Here is a 21,926-nt window from a genome sequence, read left to right on the forward strand (position 1 = left end):
AGGTTCCTTCCCTGTGCAGTGGCTCAGCTGAAACCAGCCTGAGCCAGCTCCCAGGCCTCAACCCAGCTTGTCCTGGAAGCCCTGCCCCATGCAGAGTGACCAGGGCAGGCAGCACTGTGCCCAGCAGGAGGAGAAACTGCATCCATGTAGGCAAGAGGAGAAGCCCCGGGGGTCCATGTAGTGATGGGGCCAGGGAGGGCCGCGTGGGCAGTGCGTGTGGCCGCAGGAGGCGGGGGGCGTGTGCAGGGAGCCCCCGAGGTCCAGCTCGACCAGCCGCCTCCTGACTCTGCTTCCCACCGGGCGCAGGACGTGCGTGAACACAGGAAGGCTGCTCCCATCACAAAGTACAAGACTTAAAAAAGATATTTTATTGTCATCAAAAACAAGAAACATTAAAGACAATTAATGAGCTTTAGAAAATTTAAAAGAAGACAGAAGCTACCAAAGCTGAAATCGTGGCACCTCCTTCCAGTGAGCCCGGGGGTCCTCCCTGACGGCTGAGGCAGGCGCTTGCCGCGCTCCCGCTCGTGCCTCCCTTCCTGTCTGCAGACTCTGCGTGACATTCACCGAACGGCGTGACGCGGGCAGCAGAGCGTGGCAGCCTCTGTCCAGCAGTCGTGGCCGGCAGCCCCGCTCTCCCCAGGCCGCGGGCACCCTCTTTGCCGTCTCGCCTCCACCTCATGCCCCAGAGTGGCTGCTTGTTCCTGCTGCACGTGACTTGGGGCTGGACTTAAGCCTCTGTGATGAGTTCCGCCGTGTTCACGCTCCTGGCTCTCCTGGTGTCCCTCCACCTCTCTCCCCGGTGCTCCGGGGCCTCCTCTGTCCTCAGGACCCACCAAGGCTGAGTCTTGCCTGCCTGGGACCTGGTCACCAGGCCTCCTCTGGCAGACCTGTCTGGGCAGATGCTCACTCCTTCCTTGGACTATCCTCACCCTTGCCCTGTAGGGCTCCTGTAGCGACCCGTGTCCCGGGCTCTTCTCTGAGTGATCTCGGCTGAGTGGAGTGGGTGGGAGGTGGCTGTGTCCTGGGCCTGGTCCCTCCTCTCCCAGTGCAGACTCTGGGGCTGGCTGTCCCTGTGGGTCGAGTTCCACCCGAGAATCCAGCAGCGTGGGCCGGCAGCCAAGGGGTGGTGCTGGCACCGCGACCTTGTTCCATGAGAGGCTTCTTCCCAGGAGCCGGAGAGCAGCGTGCGTGGCTTGAAATAAGAACAACCTCATTCCTCATGTCAGTTCCCAGGAGTGCCCAGAATGGAGGCGGCTGGCTGCGGGCTGGGAGGAAGGCCATCTGACTGAGCCTTCGCAGCTCTCCGAAGCCTCCCCAACAGGGCCTGATGGTGCTGTGGCTTCTCCGCCTTGGTGGCTGATGCTCCCAGTCACCATGTGGAAACCACACCTGTGTTCAGGAGGCTGGCGTGGACGGGGTGGCTCCAGGGCCAGCTCCTGCCTGGGTGGGCGCCTGGTATGCCGGCCGCTGCCTCCTTTTGTGTGAGCACCTGGCGGGCCGGAGGGCAGGGATGTCCTGCTGAGGGGACACCTGGCCCCCAGTGCCCTGCATGCACCAAGCAGTGGAGGTCTGGGGTAGACCTGCTATGCACAGTGTCTGGAAGGGGGGCGTGTCTGGTATGGCAGGGTCAGAGGGCAACTGCTAGGCCAGAGAGCCATGGGGTTGAGGGTGGTGAGGTCAGGGGTCAGGCGTGGCCTGGGTGGTGGCTGAGCATTGCCCACGGCTCCTGTTTGGGGTCTGGGCGGCCCTGGACACCCCACAGAGGGTGGCCCTAGGGTCCCTGCCCAATCATGTTCCTGTAGTCAGGGATGATGGTCTGCTTCAGGTCCACCACCGAGGAGAAGATCCACTTCACCTGTAGGCAAGGCACAGCACAGGAGTGAGTGAGGCCACAGCCCTTCCCCCGAGGCCCACCCACCCCTCAGACTACCAAAGTCATTGCCCTGCCCCCGAGGCCCACCCACCCCTAGGCCACCCAGGCCACAGCCCTGCCCCTAAGGCACATCCGCCCTTCAGGCCACCCAGGGGCCAGGGCCTCACCATTGCCTGCTCTGAGGCTTAGACATGGAGAGCAGAGCCAGGGCATCAATAGCACGTGGACAGCACAGAAGACAGCGTCAGGGACATGTGGGGACAGTGTGGGGGACAGCATCAGGGATAGATGTGGACAGCACAGAAGACAGCATCAGGGACAGGTGGGGACAGTGTGGGGGACAGTGTCAGGGACAGATGGGGACAGCATGGGGGACAGTGTCAGAGACAGGTGAGGACAGTGTGGAGGAGAGTGTCAGGGACAGGTGGGGACAGCATGGGGGACAGTGTCAGGGAGAGGTGGGGACAGTGTGGAGGACGGCATCAGGGACAGTGTACGGGACAGTGTTGCATACAGGAGGGAACAGCATGGGGGATAGTGTCAGGGATTGTAGGAGACACAGTGAGAGAGTGTCAGGGACAGGTGGAGACCATGAGGGGGACAGGTGGGGACAACGTGGGGGACAGTGTTGGGGATAGGAAGGGACAGGAGAAAATAGCATGGGGGTCATTGTTGGGAATTGGGGACAGCATGGGGGACAGTGTTGGGGACAGCTGGGGACAGCATGGGGGACAGTGTAGGGGACAGGTGGGGACAGGAGACAGCATGGGGGATAGTGTTGGGGACAGTTGGAGATAGTGTGGGGGACAGTGTCAGGGACAGTTGGGGACAGCGTGGGGGACAGTGTTAGGGACAGGAGGGGACAGCATGGGGGACAGTGTTAGGGACAGGTGGGGACAGCGTGGGGGACGGTGTCAGGGACAGATGGGGACAGCATGTGGGACAGTGTTGGGGACAGGTGGGACAGCGTGGGGGACAGTGTCGGGGCCAGGAGGGAACAGCGTGGGGGATAGTATCAGGGATTGTAGGGGACAGAGTGGAAGACAGTGTCAGGGACAGGTGGAGACCATGGGGGGACAGGTGGGGACAGCACAGGGGACAGTGTCAGGGATAGGAGGGGAAATGAGTAAACAGCATGGGGGTCATTGTTGGGGATTGGGGATGGCATGGGGAACAGTGTTGGGGACAGGTGGGGACAGCATAGAGGACAGTGTTGGGGACTGGTGGGGACAGCATGGGGGACAGTGTCGGGATAGGAGGGGACAGGAGTAAACAGCATGGGGGGTCATTGTTGGGGATTGGGGATGGCATGGGGGACAGTGTTGGGGATAGGTGGGGACAGCATGGAGGACAGTGTTGGGGACTGGTGGGGACAGCATGGGGGACAGTATAGGGGAGAGGTGGGGATAGTGTAGGGGAGAGTGTCAGGTACAGGAGGGGACAGTGTGGGGGACAGTGTCAGGGACAGGTGGGGACAGTGTGGGGGACAGTGTTGGACTGGTAGGTACAGTCCAGGAGATAGTGTTGGGGACAGGTGGGGACCGCATGGGGGCAGTGTCAGGGACAGGTGAGGACAGCGTGGGGGACAGTGTCAGGGACAGGTGGGGACAGCATGGAGGACAGTGTCAGGGAGAGGTGGGGACAGTGTGAGGGACGGTGTTGGGGACAGGTGGGTAGAGTGTGGGGGACAGTGTGAGGGACAGTGTTGGGGACAGTGGGGACAGCTTGGGGGACAGTGTCAGGGACAGGTGGGGACAGCATGGGGGACAGTATCAGGAACAGGAGGAGAGAGCATGGTGGACAGGTTTGCCTACAGGAGGGGACAGCATGGGGAATAGTGCCAAGGACTGTAGGGGACAGAGTGGGGGACAGTGTCAGGGATAGGTGGAGACTGTGTGGGGGACAGTGTTGGGGACAGATGGGGACAGCATGGGGGACAGTGTCAGGAATGGGGAACAGCATGGGGCACAGTGTCAGGGACATGTGGCGACAGCCTGGAGGACACTGTTGGACAGGTGGGGACAGCGTGGGGGACAGTGCCAGGCACCGTTTGTGAGACAGTGGGGGACAGCGTCAGGGACAGGTGGAGACAGCCTGGGGGAGAGTGTCAGGGACAGTTTGTGACAGCATGGGGGACAGTGTCAGGGACAGCTGGGGACAACGTGCGGCCGACCTTGAAGAAGGTGACGGTGGCACTGTAGCACACGCTTAGCAGGAAGAGTGTGATGAAGATGGTGATGGTCGTCCACAGCCCGTCCAGCTCCCCATCCTGCGCCTCCGCACAGCTCTCCTCCAGTTGCAGCTCTGGACAGGAAGGGGGTGGTCAGTGCCGTGTCCCGCTGGGCTCGGGCCTCTGGGGGCGATTCCCTCTGTGGTGGGGCCCAGGATGTAGGGCCCGGCCGGGATGGGCCAACAGTGTCCTGAGGTCAGCTCCCCGCAGCTGCCCGCCCTGTGCACCAGCTTTGGCCCCGGGGCTCCGCCGGACACCCGGGCCTAGATAGCAACCCGGCCCTCAGCAGGACCCACTCCCCGTCTCCCGTGTCCCTCCCTGAGGCCCAGAGGGCAGGAGGATGGTGAAGCCCACCCCTCAGGTGACCCCAGCTGCAGGGAAGGGCGGTACTGGGAAGTGGGCCAGAGCCAGGGACGCGATGTGGCGTGGGTTCCCCTGTGTGTGGGGGCCTGTGTGTGTGTGGCGGCTGCAGGGTCTCTGCTGTGAGAGGAGGGCTGGGTTTGTGTGAGCTGGTCAGCATGTGGACAAGCTGCTGAGTGGCTCGTGGGCCTTGAGGTGCTGCGTGGGGCTCGTGGGGGCCTGTGTCCGCGGAGTGTTCACGTGTGCGGGGACCTTGCTGTGGTCTGGGTGCTGTGCAGGTCGCCCGTGTGAGGCTCTGTGCGAGGCGTGTGCGTGTGTGTGTGTGTGTGGTGGCTGTGTGGTCGGCCAACTTCAGTGCCGGGTTTAATGGGTCTGGGGTGAGTGTGTGTGTGTGGGCATCTGGACCAGTCCCTCCACAGGGCCCGAGAGTGCATGTCCCCAGGAGTCGGTTATGTCCCCATGCGGGTGTGAGGCTGGGCAGGGCTGCCAGGGGTTAGTGCCGTGGGGGCAGATGGGTGAGGGAGGGCCTGTCCCTACGCACATGGACTAGGCATGCCCCCGAGTGGGCAGGGGGTCTGAGGACAGGGAGCTCACAGATCAGGACAGTCTCCTACAGAGGCGGGGGCTGTGTGCCTGTCCCCAGGGGGCTCCTAGGCTTCTGGTGGCCCAGCCCAGGGCAGCTGCTGCTGGAGGGAGGGCCTCGCTGGCAAAGCCCCCCACCCCGCCGAGGGCGGCCCCTGGCTGAGCCCCACCCTAGGTGGCCCAGGCACACGTGCACAGCCTGGGCCAGTGTGGGGTCAGTGGGACCTGCTGTGCCTCCCTCGTGCCCCTCAGGCCTCAGACTCAGCCTGTCCCGCGGAAAGAACCATCAGAGTCTCGCAGGGGCCCAGGGCAGCGCTGGGTGCTTTATTTCCATGCTGGGCACCTGGGAAGTATGTACACGGGGTGCGGGTCAAGCATCCTCACGCCACCCCGAGAGCCCGGGGGGCGGGGGCTTGCCGGGTGTCGCACTCATTTACCCGGAGACACGGAGAGGCTCTTCTGGGTGTAGTGGTTGTGCAGAGCCTCATGCATCACGGAGCATGAGAAGGTGTTCCCCTGCTGCCACCTGCTCTTGTTCACGGTGAGCTTGCTGTAGAGGAAGTAGGAGCCGTCGGAGTCCAGCACGGGCGGCGTGGTCTTGTAGGTGTTCTCCGGCTGCCCGCTGCTCTCCCACTCCATGGCGATGTCGCTGGGGTAGAAGCCTGTGACCAGGCAGGTCAGGCTGACCTGGTTCTTGGTCAGCTCCTCCTGGGGCGGGGGCAGGATGTACACCTGCGGCTCTCGGGGCTGCCCTGTAGGGACAGAGGTTGGCACAGCGGTCACTCCCAGGGCAGAGGGTGGGCCGAGCCGGCCTCTGTCCACATGGCCCTCGGGCCCCGCGGGTCCCACCTTTGGCTTTGGAGATGGTTTTCTCGATGGGGGCCGGGAGGCCTTTGTTGGAGACCTTGCACGTGTACTCCTTGCCGTTCAGCCAGTCCTGGTGCGTGACGGTGAGGACGCTGACCACACGATATGTGCTGTTGAACTGCCTCTCCCGCGGCTTTGTCTGGGCATTGTGCACCTCCGCGCCGTCCACGTACCAGTTGAACTGGACCTCGGGGTCTTCCTGGCTCACGTCCACCACCACGCACGTGACCTCAGGGGTCCGGGAGATCATGAGGGTGTCCTTGGGTTTTGGGGGGAAGAGGAAGACTGACGGTCCCCCCAGGAGTTCAGGTGCTGAGGAAGAGATGGAGGTGGGCATGTCAGCACCCAGGCGGGGCCTGTCCCTGGACACAGGCCACTCTAGGGCACTTGTCCCACCTTGAGCTGGAGGGCGAGGCCTGGGCTGGCTTACCTGGGCATGGTGGGCATGGGGGTGTGAACTCTGCAGAGAGAAGATTGGGAGTTACTGGGATCTGGTAGGAGAGAAGGTTTTCGAGCTGAGGGAGTGGAGTTTGGCCTTTGGGGTGGGCTCAGGTCAGGAGCAGGGTCCTCCCAGATATGGCTCTTGACAGGTCTGAGCCCAGCACCTGCCCCTGTGTGTGCAGGGCCTGGGGTAAGGGCATCCAGCCTGTGCCTGCTCAGAGCCTGGTGGAAAAAGCCAGAAAACTGTCTCCCTGAGCATGAGTGGGGTGGGCAGAGGCCTCTGGGTGAGGAGACAGACTGGGCCTGCCCTGCTGCCCTGGGCTGGGGCTGCACAGCCAGGGTTTGTCCAGGTAGAAGGGCTGAGCCTGGCTTCCAGCAGACACCCCCCCTCCCTCCCTCGCTGGCCTCTCACCAACTCTCTTGTCCACCTTGGTGTTGCTGGGCTCATGAACGACGTTGCAGACGTAGGTCTGGGTGCCCAAGCTGCTGGAGGGCACGGTCACCATGCTGCTGAGGGAGTAGAGCCCTGAGGACTGTAGGACAGCCGGGAAGGTGTGCACGCCGCTGGTCAGGGCGCCTGAGTTCCACGACACGGTCACGGGTTCGGGGAAGTAGTCCTTGACCAGGCAGCCCAGGGCCGCTGTGCTCTCGGAGGTGCTCCTGGAGGAGGACGCCAGGGGGAAGACCGATGGGCCCTTGGTGGAGGCTGCAAGAGACGTGGCGCCATGTGACTGCGGTGTGGGACAGAGCTGGGCCCAGGGCGCAGAGGCCCCTCCGTTCTTGTCTCTCAGCGAGGGTCCAGTGTCTGGGCTCACGGGCATTGGGTGTGCACCTGGCTGGTGCCACCTGCCTCACCTTGGCCCCCTCCCTGCCCCAAAGGCAAGGTCAGGCCCAGCCTGTCCCAGAAGGCTTGCAGGAGTGGCGGCCCTTCGGTGCCCTTCTGCAGGCACCCCTGCAGCCTAGGAGGCGGGGCTGGGCAGCCGGGTTAGTGCTCTGTGTCTGCAGGGAGTCAGCACAGCCCAGGGCCTCTAGCTTGGCCTAGGCTTTGGCCTTCGGTGCCACCTCAGGAACGGCTCATGCCCGTCGGCCCCACTCCAGCCTTTTATGGGTGCCTGGCTTGACCAGTGGCCACTGTTCTCAGATGGCTTCTCGTGGGTCCCCCGAGGCCCCTGCAGCCCCTGACCCTGCCGCCCCAGCGTGGCCCTCCCCTAGTGAGTGGGTCTGACTTGCCCAGGGCCCTGGTCATAGCCTGCCCTCTGCCCTCCAGGGCCCTGTTTTTCTGTGCAGCAGAGGGGCCAGACACTGCATAGGGTCGGCACCCTCAGCCCCAGGGCCCCGGAACCTCCTGCCTTGGAATAGCCCCCGGGAGCCCCCTCCTCAGTGTCTCCCCCCTTTCCCCTTAGCCCCAGTGTGTACCACCCCAGGTCAGGGCCCTGAGTGCATCGATGCCCCCTGCCTCCCCAGTGTCCTCCATTACTTCCGGAGGCTGAGTCACCACACCCTCACCCTCCCAGCCCTGGCCTGGCCTTCTCAGCCACCAGCTCACCTCCTCCCTCTCCAGAGCTTCCCCTGGCAAGGTCCCTGCTGGGCTCAGCCCAGTCCCCCCGGCACAGGTAGGAGCCTTGCACCTGCCCTTGGCCCTCCCCACCCTGCATGGCGCCAGGACCCTCAGGCCACAGGGAGGCCCCATGTCTCTGCCGCTGGCCCAGTGGCCCTGGAGTCCCACGGCAGGTCAGGTGTGCCCTGCCCCCAGCCAGGCCATCCCCTCTGCTCAGCCCCAGGGCCCTGCTCACTACCCCTTCCCCTCACCTGCACCACAGGCTCTGGCCGACTCTGCCCAGGCTGTGAACGGGACCCTCTGGCTCCCCTGTGCTGGTACACTGCCCTGCACCACCTCCACTCAGCTTCATTGTGCTGGTGGCCCTGGCTGCTGGCAGCCTGTCTTGTTCCTTCTGGAGCGCCAGCCTCAGAGGCCTTCCTGCCCAGGGTCCACTGGGGCCAGCCCTGGTCTCAGCACACGTTCCCCTGCATCCAGACCTGCCCCTGCCTGTGAGCTGAGCCCTGAGCCCTGGAATGCCTTCCCTTCTCCATCCTAGCTCACCCAGGTGCTCAGTGGGATGGGCTCACACCCGCTTCCCTGCACCAGGAGGCTGCACTGTGCTTTCACCAGCCCTCAGCTGTCGGCTGCCAGCAACTGCCCAGCCCCTTCCAAAGTGTAGGAACTGAGTGCTGCCTCCCACCGGCCTGCTCACCTGTGGCTGCTGTGTCCTGAGCTGTAGTGCCTGTTCCCTGCTTGTTCTGCCTCCCACCGCCCTGCTCACCTGCAGCGGGTCTGCCCTTGTCCCCAGAGCTCCAGGAACTGCCGCCTGGTCCTCCTGCCCCCACCTGCCCCTGTTCAGCTGCATCTGCTCTGCCCTGGTCCTCTGAGCTCCAGTGCCTGCCCCTTGCTTCTCCTGCTTCCCACCAGCCCCTGCTCACGTGCGTGTGATCTGCCTTGGCTCTCTGAGCTCCAGGGGCTGCCCACCTGCTCCCTCTGCTTCTCACCGGCCCTGCTCACCTGCAGCTGCTCTGTCCTGGCTCCCTGAGGGTGAGCCTCAGTTCTGCTCACCTGATGCTCTCCCTTTGTCCCCTGAGCTCCAGGAGCTAACCCCTACTTGTTCTACCTCCCACCAGGACCTGCTCACCTGCGGCTGCTCTGCCTGGTCCCCTGAGTTCCGGGGCCTTCCCCCTGCTCATCCTGCCCGCCACTGGCCCCTGTTCACCTTCAGATGCCCTCCCCTGCTCCCCTGAGCTCCAGAAGCTGTCCCCTGCTCCTCCTGTCTCCCACCTGCCCTGCTCACCTGAGGCTGCTCTGCCCTGGCTCCCTGAGCTCTAGGAGCTGCCTCCTGCTTGTCCTGCCTCCCACCTGCTCTGCTCACCTGAGGCTGCTCTGTCCTGATTCCCTGAGCTCCAGGGGCTGCCCCCTGCTCATCTTGCCTCTCACCAGCCCTTGCTCACCTAGCAGCTGCTGTGCCCTGCTCACCTGAGCTCCAGGGGCTGCCCCTGCTTGCCCATCTCCCACTGAACCCTTCTCATCTGTGACTGCTCTGCCCTGGTTCCCTGAGCTCCAGGGGCTGCCCCCTGCGCGTCCTCCCTCCCACCTGCCCCTCCTCAACTGCAGCTGCTCTGCCCTGGTCCCCTGAGCTCCAAGAGCTGCCCCCTACTTGTCCTGCCTCCCACCAGCCCCTGTTCACCTTCAGATGCCCTCCCCTGGTCCCCTGAGCTCCAGGGGCTGCCCCCTCCTTGTCGTGCCTCCCACCAGCCCCTGCTCACCTTCAGATGCCCTCCCCTGGTCCCCTGAGCTCCAGGTGCTGCCTCCTGCTCCTCCTGCCTCCCACCAGCCCCTGCTCACCTGCGGCTGCTCTGCCCTGGTTCCCTGATCTCCAGGATCCGCTCCCTGCTTGCCCATCTCCCACCGAACCCTTCTCATCTGCGACTGCTCTGCCCTGGCTCTATGAGCTCCAGGGGCTTCCCCCTGCACATCCTGTCCCCCCACCGGCCCCTGTTCACCTTCAGATGCTCTGTCCTGGTCTCCTGAGCTCCAGAAGCTGCCTCCTGCTCCTCCTGCCCCCACCTGCCCTGTGCACCTGCGGCTGCTCGACCAACTGTTCAGTGGGATGGGCTCACACCCACTTCCCTGCACCAGGAGGCTGCACTGTGCTTTCACCAGCCCTCAGCTGTCAGCTGCCAGCAACTGCCTAGATCCTGCCAAAGTGTAGGGGCTGAGTGCTGCCTCCCACCGGCCTGCTCACCTGTGGCGGCTGTACCCTGAGCTCTAGTGTCTGTCCCCTGCTGGTCCTGCCTCCCACCGGCCCTACGCATCTGCAGCGGGTCTACCCTGGTCCCCAGAGCTCCAGGAGCTGCCGCCTGCTCCTCCTGCCCCCGACCTGCACCTGTTCACCTGCGGCTGCTCTGCCCTGGTCCTCTGAGCTCCAGTGCCTGTCCCTTGCTCCTCCTGCCCCTGCTCACGTGCGGGTGATCTGCCTTGGCTCTCTGAGCTCCAGGGGCTACCCACCTCCTCCTCCTGCTTCCCACCGGCCCTGCTCACCTGCAGCTGCTCTGTCCTGGCTTCCTGAGGCTGAGCCTTAGTCCTGCTCACCTTCTGATGCTCTTGCCTTGTCCCCTGAGCTCCTGGGGCTGCCCCCTGCTCATTCTGCCTCCTACCTACCCCTCCTCACCTGAGGCTGCTGTGCCCTGGTGCTCTGAGCTCCAGGGGCTGCCCCCTGCTCTTCCTGCCTCCCACCAGACCCTGCTCACCTGCAGATGATCTGTCCTGGTCCCCTGAGCTCCAGGGGCTGCCCCCTGCTCGTCCTGCCTCCCACTGGCCCTGTTCACCTTCGGATGCTCTCCCCTGGTCCCCTGAGCTCCAGGAGATGGCCTTGTTCCTCCTGTCTCCCACCTGCCCTGCCCACCTGAGGCTGCTGTGCCCTGGTCCCCTGAGCTCTAGGGGCTGCCCCCTCCTTGTCCTACCTCCCACTTGGCCCTCCTCACCTGCGGCTGCCCTCCACTGGTCCCCTGAGCTCTAGAAGATGCCCCTTGCTCCTCCTGTCTCCCACCTGCCCTGCTCACCTGAGGCTACTCTGCCCCAGCTCCCTGAGCTCCTGGAGCTGACCCCTGCGTGTCCTGCCTCCCACCAGCCCCTGTTCACCTGAGGCTGCTCTGCCCTGGTTCTCTGAGCTCCAGAGGCTGCTGCCTGCTTGCCCATCTCCCACTGAGCCCTTCTCACCTGCGACGGCTCTGCCCTGGCTCTATGAGCTCCAGGGGCTTCCCCCTGCTCATCCTGTCCCCCCCACTGGCCCCTGTCATCTTCGGCTGCTCGGTCCTGGTCCCCTGGGCTCCAGGAGCTGCCCCCAGCTCCTCCTGCCCCCACCAGCCCCTGCTCACCTGCGGCTGCTCGGTCCTGGTCCCCTGAGCTCCGATGCCTGCCCCCTGCTCATTCTACCCTCCCTCAACCTGGGGCAGCAACGTCACTCAGGCCACTGTTGCCCCCTGCCTGTCCTGGCACCCTCTGTCCAGGTTTGGGCCCTTTTTTCTGGCCTCATTTTTGTTTTTGCGGCATTTGGCTTGTTCCCTACGCTGTGGAGCACCCCGTGTCCAGTCAGGTCTCCCCAGCAGAGCCCCTTGCTCTTGCCCATGGCCCCCTCCTGGATGAGCTCCTGGATCCTCCCGTCCCGGCACTGCTCCTGCTCTGGAAGCGTCTCCTGAACCTCAGCTCCTCAGTGGCCTCTGCTCTGCTGGGTCAGCTCCCGGAACCCACAGAGCCTCAGCCCCTTTCCTCGCCCCAGGCCTGCTGTGCTCTGGGCCTTTCTGGGCCTCCCTGGGCTCTTCCCTCCTCGCGCCCATGCACTCAGCACAGCTCTCCGCTCCTCTCCGCTGCTGACCACAGCCCTGCTCCCCGCCAGCAGGTGCCCCAGCCCCGTCAGCTGGCTCTGAGCCCAGCCCCTGTCCGTCCCCTGTCCCTGCCTCTGCCTCTGGGATCCTTCACTTCCACCCTCCCGTGCTGCTGCCACATCACCCTCCCTGCTCTGCTCCCGGCTCACCTGCTGTCCTTGGTCCTGGCTGAGAAGAGGCCCCACGGCCAGCACTGCTGACCCTGCCCTGGGCTCCGGTGCTGCTGCCGGCCTGGACAACCCCTCCCTGGGTCCTCTCCTCCTCCCTCGCTCTGCTGCCTCCTCAGCTCAAGTCGGTCCTGGCCATCCTAGCATCGCCCCACGGCCGGCTCTGCCGCATCCCGTCATGTTCCTCGTGATCCCAGCCCGGTGGTCCTGGAGGCCTCCGTCAGCCTCTAGTGCGTCCTGCCCTGTTGGCTGAGAAACCTCTGCCCGCGGGCCCCGTCGTCTGGCACTGGATGGACATTGGTGCCTGAAGCCTGCCCACCTCCCCCATGCTGGCTCCGCTTGGGCCTCCATGTGGGGCCGGCCTCGCCCCAGCGTCTCCCCAGCCCCTTGCAGCCTGTCCGGCAGCTCAGGTCCAGGAGACCCATGGCTGCCCCCAGGCTCTGTCCTTCTCCTCCCAAGCCTGTGCTCCTGCCCTGTGCTGACCCCACTCATCGAGGTGGGGGTCCCAGCCCTTCCTACTCTGTCGCGGTTCATGTGGGTGTCCCCGCCCCCTCTGTCAGCCGCTATTTGTCTTCCTAGGAAAACACAGCTCAGGTCCCAGGTCCCCAGAGGTGGGAACTCCACCCCTGCACCCTGCAAAGACTAAGAACAGGATTGAAACCGGGGGCACTGCTTACTTCCTGAAGTTCCCTTTTCTTCTGGTGGTTTGTGTGTCAGAGGGCGAGGGGGAGTCCAGACACAGCCGAGGCTGCCTCCTGGGTGTGTGGGGATGGGGGTGGTGGGTGCCCCCATACTCACGGGAGAAGGTGGGGAGCCTGGACCTTGTGCGCTGCTCTTTTCTCTGTCCCTGATTCCCTGGGGCTGGACTGAGACTGGCTAGGATCATGCCCATTCCGCCCATGGTCTCAGCCTCTTAATACCTGGGCCTCCCACCCGAGCCTTCTGGCCCCCACTGGGCCCTGGTGGGGCCTGCTTTTGCCTGGGCGTCTCTCCAGGTGGCCCTCACTCATGGTGCAGGGAGGGGAGTGTCAGCCCATCCCGCTGAGCAGCTGGCAAGGGCGAGCTGGGACGGAGAAGGGAAGGCGCTCCAGGGCTCAGGGCTGAGCTCACAGGCAGGGGTGGGTCGGGCTGCAGGGGAAACGTGTGCTTGAGGCCGGGAGGGTCCCAGGGCTGGTTCGAGTGGACCTTGGGCAGGAAGGCCCCTGAGGCTGGCGCTCCAGAAGGATCAAGATGGACTGCCAGGAACCAGGGCCACCAGCTCTGCTCCTAGGGACCGAGGGGACATGGGACAGGTGGGTGAACACACTGAAGCTGAGGTGGTGCAGGGCAGTGTCCCAGCAGAGGGGAGTCAGAGGGGCCCATTCAGGGCCTGGGCAGAGTCAGCCAGAGCCTTTGGTGCAGGTGAGGGGAAGACGTAGTAAGCAGGGACCTGGGACTGAGCAGAGGGGATGGCCTGGCTAGGGGCAGGGCACTCAGCTTCCTCAGAGGCCAGGGGCACACCCGAGTTGCAGTGGGACTCCAGGGCCACTGGGCCAGCAGTAGAGTGAGAAATGGGGTCTCCCTGGGGCATGGGGGTGCTGGTATCATGCAAAGTGGGGAGGGCCAAGGGCAGGTGCAAGGGTCCCATCTGTGCTGGGGAGCCTGGACTGAGTTCAGCAGGGACCTTGCCAGGCAGAATCTCTGGAGAGAGGGAGGAGCTGGGCAAGGGTTGACTTGGAGGTGGGAGGTAGCAGGGGACGGGTTGAAGTCAGAGGGAGTGGGAAGACCAAAAGTCTGAGGAGGTGTAGCACAGGAAGTGTCCAGAATGGAACAGGAAGCATCCAGCATGGAACAGGAAGCATCCAGCATGGAACAGGAAGCATCCAGAATGAAACAGGAAGCATCCAGCATGGAACAGGAAGCATCCAGCATGGAACAGGAAGCATCTAGCATGGAACAGGAAGCATCCAGCATGGAACAGGAAGCATCCAGCATAGAACAGGAAGCATCTAGAATGGAACAGGAAGCATCTAGAATGGACACTTGCGAGGGGAAATCATGTCCCCCCAACTAAGTGTGCTCTCCACAAGGACCCAGCTCACCCTTGTGATCCTGCTGGATCCCCGAGCTCGCACCAGCCGTGCCCTCAGAGAGAATGTCTAGGAGGCAGGTGGAGGTGCACGTGTGGGTCCCTGGGGAAATCCATCCTCCGGCCATGTGCTCCCAGTTGGCTCCCAGCCTCCGGCTCTGGCTTCACACCATGGAACTCATTATGGGCTTAACCTCCCAGACTGGGGGAGGATGGAGTGAGGGGCCCCACACTGCCCATGGCACACCCAGAGGGCTGGGGAGACTGTGCTGGGCTAGGGCAGGGAGTTCTCGTGCAGCCTGTGGGGCTGGCGGCTCAGGACAACACCTGTATCTGTTAGCTGTGTCCCTGGCAACACAGCACCCCAGACTGCGTGGCTGAAACAACAGAAGTTTATTCCGTCCTGCTTCTGGAGGCCAGGCATCTGGGATGGAGGCCTCGGTGAGGCTGACTCCTCTGTGTGACAGGAGAGTCTGTCCTAGGCTCTCTCCTGGCTGCTGGGCGTTGCCGGCCTTCTCTGCCGCTCCTGGCTTGTGGGAGCAGCGCCATCTTCACAGGGCGTTCTCCCCACGTGCTGTCTGTGCCCAGATTCCCCCTTTTGATGAGGACAGCAGTCATATCAGATCAGAGGCTCGCCCTACTCCAGGGTGACCTCATCTGAACTTGATTGCACTTGCAAAGACTCTGTTTCCAAACAAGGTCACATTCTGAGGTCCTGGGGGTTAGGACTTCAACACATGAATTTATACGGGAACACATTTTAACCCGTGAGAGTTTGCCCTCCGCTCCCCCATGATCACGTCCTTCTCACATGCAAAATCCCTGCATCCCATAGCAACACCTCCAAGATGGCTAACCCCTTCCAGCACCAACTCTTCGTCCACAATCTCGGCTGAATGTCACCTGCATCAAGTGTGGGAGAAACCCAGGGTGAGATGAGGAGAGAAACCATGCAGTGGTGGAGAGTCTCCTGTCCCCTCCGGCCCCGGTGAGTCTGTGTGCACTGTGTGGGTGTGTCTGGGGATCCACCTGCTCCCCCATCTACCTGCTCATTTTCCCCAGGCTGTGGGCATTTGGGGCAGGGGCCTCAGTGCCCGTCCTGCTCTCTCCCAGTTCTATCCAATGCCCCAAGCTGTGCTGGGCTGCAGGTTCTGGGCAGGGTGGGCCCCCAGGAAGGGGAACAGGTCACCTGCAGCTTCCATAAGCCCAGGTCCAGTCCCAGCTGGGGCTCCATCTCTGGCCTCTGCCAACCTTGAGATCCCCAGGTCCTCTGTGTCTCCCTCCTGGGGCCCACCAGGCCTGCTCAGCTCCGAGCCCCATGTCCGTACTCACCCTGCTCTGCTTTTCCTTGGGGTGGTGGCCCTGCCCTGGCCTCCAGAAATTGCCCTTGCCCCCACCCCTTCCTGTGTGAGGGGCTGGGCTGTTCCTCTCCTGCCCGGCGTGTTCCCACCTAAGCCCAACTGGCACAGTGCCCCAGCCCCTCCTGCCCTCTTCTGGCCTTCATGCCTAGCCATGCTGGCAGTCTCCCCCAGTGGCCTGGGCCTTTACCAGGGCCTGGCTCTGTGTCCAGCTGCCCCTCCCGTGGTCCCACAGTGCTGCCCCTTTCCCTCAGTGACAGGGGCTAGACTGCATGGGAATGGGCTGTGTCTCAGCTGTACGCACCTGTGTGTGTGTCAGTGTGTGCATGTGAGTGTGTGTGTGTGCTGGGGTGTGTTGCAGGTATACTTGTTTCTGGGGGAAGGGGGAGCATCTGCTTTCCTACCTCAGGCCTGGAATGGCCCTGCCAGGGTGGGTGGGGGCAGCGTGTGTGAGGACAGTGCTGCTTCGGTGTTTGCGTGTGGCTGGTGGGGGCGGGTGGACATGGTGTGGCACGAGTCGAGTCTCGGGTTCCGCATCTCCATCCAGCCGCTCCCGGATGGCCGCACTCCTGAGGGTGCAGAGCAGCCCTGGGGGTCAGGAGGCTGTCGGGACGCTGGAGTCAAGCATTGGCCGGGATGGGGTGGGCTGGACAGGCAGCGTGGCCAGGGGGCTTTGAGCCAGGGCACTGAACCACCCCCGCAACTTTTTTAAGTTTTGAAAGTCATATTTATTCAAGTGTAGTTTATATTCAGTATAATCCATCCTGTTACATGTGAGTTTCAACAAATGCAGAGTCATGCAACCGCCACTGTAATGCACATGAACAGTTGTAAGAAGATGAAGAATCTCTCCAAAAATTCCACCAGTCCCTGATCACTAGGAATCCATTGATCTGCTTTCTGTCAGAAGACTCTGACTTCATCATCCAAATGATCTATTATGGAAAATGTTATAAGCATACAAAACACACAAAACCAAGTTTTAAAAAGTGACATATTTAAAAAGTTTTCTTTAGCATACAAACAAAATGAAGGTACCTTCCCATTTTACTACAGACGTGCAGATATTTTTCTTGGTGCACAGAGATAAGGCAGAATTAGAATAAACATGTTCTAAAACTGACCTCCGGAAGAACTAATGTTCATCATTTCTTTGCAGAGTATGTGAATCAAGATTAGGGTTTGGTCTTTGGTGTCAGCACTGTGTCAAGGATCAGACAGAAAATACAAATGGAGGGGCCCCTTTCTGAGGCCAGACCCCACTGTCAGGGCATGTGTGGTGACCGGGGGCCAACACCAGCTGAGGCTAAGAGGCTGCTCTGAGGAGGGCGGGTTTGCAGCTGCCTCTTGGACCCTTTGTTCAGGGACAGGACATGTGTGGCTGGGCAGCAGCCTTCACACCTCCCGCAGGCTGGTGCCCGGTGCCCACAGCCCTCTGTGGGGTTGTCAGGCCCCTGCACCCATGGTGGGGTGCTGGGCTCCAGAGTTCCCTGGGACCAGCTGACCTCTTGTCCTTGGTTTTGGCCCAAATGCAAGTCCCTGGTCTCTTCCAAGTAAATTTATTTTCCCAAGGCTGTGCAGCCTCCACTGCTGCCTGCTCCTTCCCAGGCCTCTTACAAGTCCCGGTGCTGATGCCTTTTTGTCCACCTAGTTTAAACTGTGGCCGCCGCCTCCAGCTCTGTGTCTGCCTCCCAGCGAGGGAGCCGTGGTTGACGATCTCGTGAGTGTCTGACCTTCTGAAGGGTACAGTGTGGAGTTTCATCGGTTTCACTTAAATGCCTAAGCACCTCTTCAGAAACCAGTGAGTCATGGGGGTTTCTCCATCTTTTCTCTAACCCTGTTTTCTAAGAATTTTCTTGGCAATTTCCTGGAAACTTGCAAGACAAGATTTTTTTGGTTGGAATGTGGGGTTGAACACCCATATAATGTCCTGACCAGGGCACTGCATAGTGGAGCTGTGGGAAAGTGGACACTGTCCTCCAGACGCCAGGATGGTAGATCCATTGGCAGCTTGCACCCTGAATCTGGAAAAGCCACAGGCACTCAACTTTATTCTGTGAGAGAAGTCACAGGGGCTACATCCTCCAAAGCCACAGGGGTAGAGGTGTCCAAAGTCTTGGGAGCCCACCTGCTACACCCAGTGTGCCCTGGGTATGGGCCTTGAAGTCAAAAGAGATTACCTTGGAGCTTTAAGATTTAATGACTGCCCTGCCAGATGTCTGACCTGTATGGGGCATATAGATCCTTTCTTTTTGCCAACTTCTCCCTTTTGGAATGGGCATGTTTACCTCAATGTCTGCACTCTCATTGTATTTTTGGAGTCAATAATTTGTCTTTGATTTCATAGGCTGATAGGTGGAAGGGAGTCATCTTCAGATGAGACGTGGATCTTGGGAATTTTGGGATGATTCTGGAATGAGGTAAGGCTTTGGGGGACTGAAGGCGTGATTGTATTTTGCAAAGTGAGAAGGACATGAGATTTGGGGGGCCAGGGGTGGAAGGATATGATTTATATGTTTGTCCCCTCCGAATCTCATGTTGAAATATGATTCCCAGTGTTGGAGGTGGGGCCTGGTAGGAGGTGATTAGATCATGAGGGCAGATCCCTCATGTATGATTTCGCATCATCCCCTTGGTGATGAGTGAGTTCTCCCCCAGTGAGCTCACACACAATCTAGTTGTTTGAGTCTGGGACTCCCCTCAGCCTCTTGCTGCCATTCTTGCCATGTGACATACCTGCTCTTCTGCTATGATTGCAAGTTTTGTGAGGTCCTCGCCAGAAGCAAATGCTGGTGCCAGGCTTCCTATACAGCCTGCAGAACTGTGAGCCGATTCAACCTCTTTCCTTTATAAGTTACCCAGCCTCATGTGTTTCTTTACAGTAATGCAAAAGATGATACCCCTCATCTTCTCCTTTGCCATCATATGGCTTACTTCCATGTGTGTCTGGGTCCTCTCCTCTCATGAGAACACCAGTCTTTAGACTTGGGACCCATCCAAAATTTAGTATGGTGTCATCTCAAGTCCTTACCCTAATTTGTGAAGACTCCATTTCTACATGCGGTCACATTCTGAGGTTCCAGGTGGGCATACATTTGGCCAGGGAGATGCCATCAGCCTGCCATAGCAGCCTATGCAGGTACATTTGCATACAGCTTAGGGTTGACCTTTCCATGGAAGTATTACATCCCCCTCTGGACTCCAGTTTCACATGTTTTGGAATTCTTCACCTTGTCCAGCAGGATGAGTCTCTTTTCATTTTTTAGTATTTTTCTCTCTCTTCTTTGGATTGGATTAAAAAGAATTGACATATTCTATAGATGCATCTTTAAGTTTTCGGTTCCTTCTCATGTGTGCTGCAATCTGTTATTAAACTTGAGTAACGTTTTTCTCTTTCTTTTCTTTTTTAATAAAATAGAGGTGGAGTTTCACCATGTTGCCCAGGCTGGTCTCCAACTCCTGGGATCAAGCGATGCTTCCTTTTTGGCCTCCCAAAGTGCGAGGATTACAGGCATAAGCCACTGTGCCTGGCCAAATGATGTTTTTCATTTCAGAATCATACTTTCAGTTCTAGAATTTTCATTGGGTTCCTGTAAATATTTTCAGTTTCTTATAGAGATTCCCATCTAGTCACTCATTACAACCATATTTTCCTTTAAGTCTTTGAACATATTTAACATAACTTCTTTAAAGTCCTTGTCTGATAACTGAGTCTGCATCTAGGTCACCTTGGAGTTGATCTCCATTGACCTGTTTTTCTTTTGATTATGGATCACCTTTTCGTATTTCTTTGCATACATGGTAATTTTGGATGTGCACCTGATGTTGTTGATAACTTGTGGTACTGATGTTGGGTTTTGCATTCTTCCTTAGCAGAGCATTGATTGTTTTTTTCAATGTTAGGAAGCAGCTTGAGTTGACTCAAACTCCAAAGTCTGTCTGCCCAGCAGTTGGCAGTAGCTGGAATCTCAGTTCTCTCAACCTTACAGGTGTTGCTTTCTGCTGGGCCCTTTGGAGTTTTCCTTACCCATGCACACCTAAGGGATCAGCCAGAGGTTTCCGTGGAGTTTACCTGCAGATTGTGGGGTTTCCCTTCAGTGACCTTCTCCTTTATGGACATCTTCTCTTCATTTCCAGCTGCTCTGAAAATGCAGCCCTGCATCCCACTCCTCAGCAGGAGGGCTGCAGTTTCCTGCTTGAACTCTAGCTGCATCTGTTACATGCGCTGGGGTGTGACTTCAGACAAACATTTCAAGGAATAATCCTTACTGGTATTTGCCTACTTTTGCTTATGTTCCAGTGCCTGCAATTGGTGTGTGTGTGTTGTGTGTGCTTAGTTTTTCCAGTGTTTATAATTGCCATCTGCCAAAGAACTGGTCTGATATTAGCTGCTCCAGCATTATTGGAATCAGAACGACTTTCTCTCATGTGGTTTTTCATTTTCATTTCCCTGTTGACTAGTGTGGTTCAACATCTTTTCATAAGTTTAGTGGCTATTTGGTTATCTTCTGTAAAACATCTGTTGAATTCTCTTTCCTATTCCTCTGTTGAATATTTGAAATTTTTTGGTTGGTTTACAGGGATCTTCTCTATATTATGGATCTGTTTCTGTCAGTTAGTTATATATGTTTATAGGAAACAGTGAGAAAAACTGAAATGAACCAAAAGACTACTAGGTGCCTTCAATGGAAAGCAAGGCATAGTCTTGTACACTCTTCCAGGTTATTTCATTCTATGGAGCTCTGCATCTTTTATTTTCTTTGAACTATTTTACAACTCTATAAGCCAGGAATCCCCAACCCCTGGGTCATGCACTGGAACCGGTTCGTGGCCTGTTAGGACCTGGGCCACATAGCAGGAGGAGAGGGGTGAGTGAGCATTACTGTCTGAGCTCCACCTCCTGTCAGATCAGTGGCAGCATTAGATTCTCATAGCAGCGAACACTATTGCAAACTGCAGATTCATGTGGTCTACATTGTACACTCCTTATGAGACCCTAATGCCTAATGATGTGAGATGGAACAGCTTTGTCCCCAAGTCATCCCCCAATCCTGGTCTGTGGAAAAATTGTCTTCCATGGAACTAGTTCCTGGTGGCAAAAGTTGGGGACCACTGCTCGAAGCTGTAGATAATTGATAGCGATGCAAAACTCTTTGAATTGGTAGAAGTTCAAATTCTCATCTTTGGAAGGACAATGGATTCCTCCTCACCTTCCAGGGAAAAGGGCCATTTTGCATCTATTTATGAACGCCTTTTACCATTCTTTAATCAATTATATAAGTGTAGTAGTTTGAATTCCTCTTTGAACTGATTGTAGCACCTTAATTAATGAGATAAAGAGCATCTCTGAAATGTGTCATCATGTTTATGTGAGTCATGATCATAATATTTTTTTTAAAATGACCTTTTAACTCGTTGAGATTTATTCTCCCCCATGGCCCCACCCAGCCTCAGTATCCAGGAAGCTTAGTTTTCTGTGGCCCCGGAAGGCGGGAGACCAGGTGTTGACGAGCAGATCTGAGGTTGGCCACAACTTTTCCCCACAGCTCTGCTTCAACCGGTGCCCTGGGAACGCCTCCCAACCGCACACCTGTTGGCCCAGGCGAGCTCCATGCCATGTGGCATCTCTGCTGGTGGCCACTTGGTGAGTAGTGTTGAATAGAGAACTGTGCAGCCCCTCCACAGAGCTTCCAGGGCTTCTGTGCTCTCCAAACCTGTCTGGGCTCAAGGGACCTTCTCAGGGTGTCATGTGTGGTGGCTGTGTTGAGCCCCTGTCCCTGATGGTAGGACTCAGGCAAGGACAAAGCTTTGGACTCAAAGAGGTGGTGTGGGGCGAGTGAAAGGAACAGGAGCTTTGGGGTCAGAAATGCAGGTTCCAGCCTGGCATTGTCTCCATGAGCACGGGCTGCAGCCTCACCAATAATTATAAGATTACTCACCTAGTTATCTTTTGGTCCATTTCAGTTTCTACAATGGTGAAAGTGTCAGAGACCACAGTATGCATTTGAAAAGCATCCAGGGATGGCAGGGTTCTGGGTGTGGACCAGCCCTCCTGACCATAACCCATCACACCAGGGATGTTATGCGACATCACATCCTGAATACTGAGGGTGTGACCTTGACGATTGTGAAAGAAAAATAAAATCTCAGAACTCCAAACTCATTATGCCACAAAGAAAAGCTGAGCTTGGAAGCTGGGTCATGGAAAAAATAAAAATAAAAAAAGAACAAAAATCACGCCTTTCCTTTTGTTTCTAAACTGATAGCAGCAGCAGATAGGCCAGGTGTCCCCAGGTGGCCTCCCTCAGCCTGACAATATAAATTAACAGCCCGGTCTTCATGACGTGGGACAAAAGGAGACAAGAAATCGTCCCTCCTGCCCCTGAGACGAACGCATATTTGACGTCTTCCTCTACTCTGTTTATTTTCTTATCAAGTGGAGATTTACTGAGCACAAGGTGAATGGGTAAGTTCTCCCTCAACTCCTCTTTTTCATGCAACGTGGGTGCTCAGTGACTTCCAATCAAAGCCTCACAAGAATGTGACC

At 58.7% G+C, this 21,926-nt stretch overlaps 1 gene segment (V, D, J or C); it reads right to left on the bottom strand.

Annotated features, from left to right (window-relative positions):
* Positions 1–347: 347 nt before the first annotated feature.
* On the bottom strand, positions 348–7,232 carry LOC102142558 (immunoglobulin heavy constant gamma 4-like; the record flags this gene model as incomplete). The annotated part of the segment is given in 6 exon segments: positions 348–1,858; positions 4,050–4,180; positions 5,486–5,800; positions 5,898–6,227; positions 6,346–6,375; positions 6,769–7,232. Coding segments are annotated over 6 exon segments (1,354 nt in total), but the record flags the coding sequence as incomplete, so codon positions are not given.
* Between the last annotated feature and the right edge of the window lie 14,694 nt (positions 7,233–21,926).

The sequence above is a fragment of the Macaca fascicularis genome, chromosome 7 (genome assembly GCF_037993035.2).
Source record: "Macaca fascicularis isolate 582-1 chromosome 7, T2T-MFA8v1.1".
In the NCBI taxonomy this organism is placed as follows: Eukaryota; Metazoa; Chordata; class Mammalia; order Primates; family Cercopithecidae; genus Macaca; species Macaca fascicularis.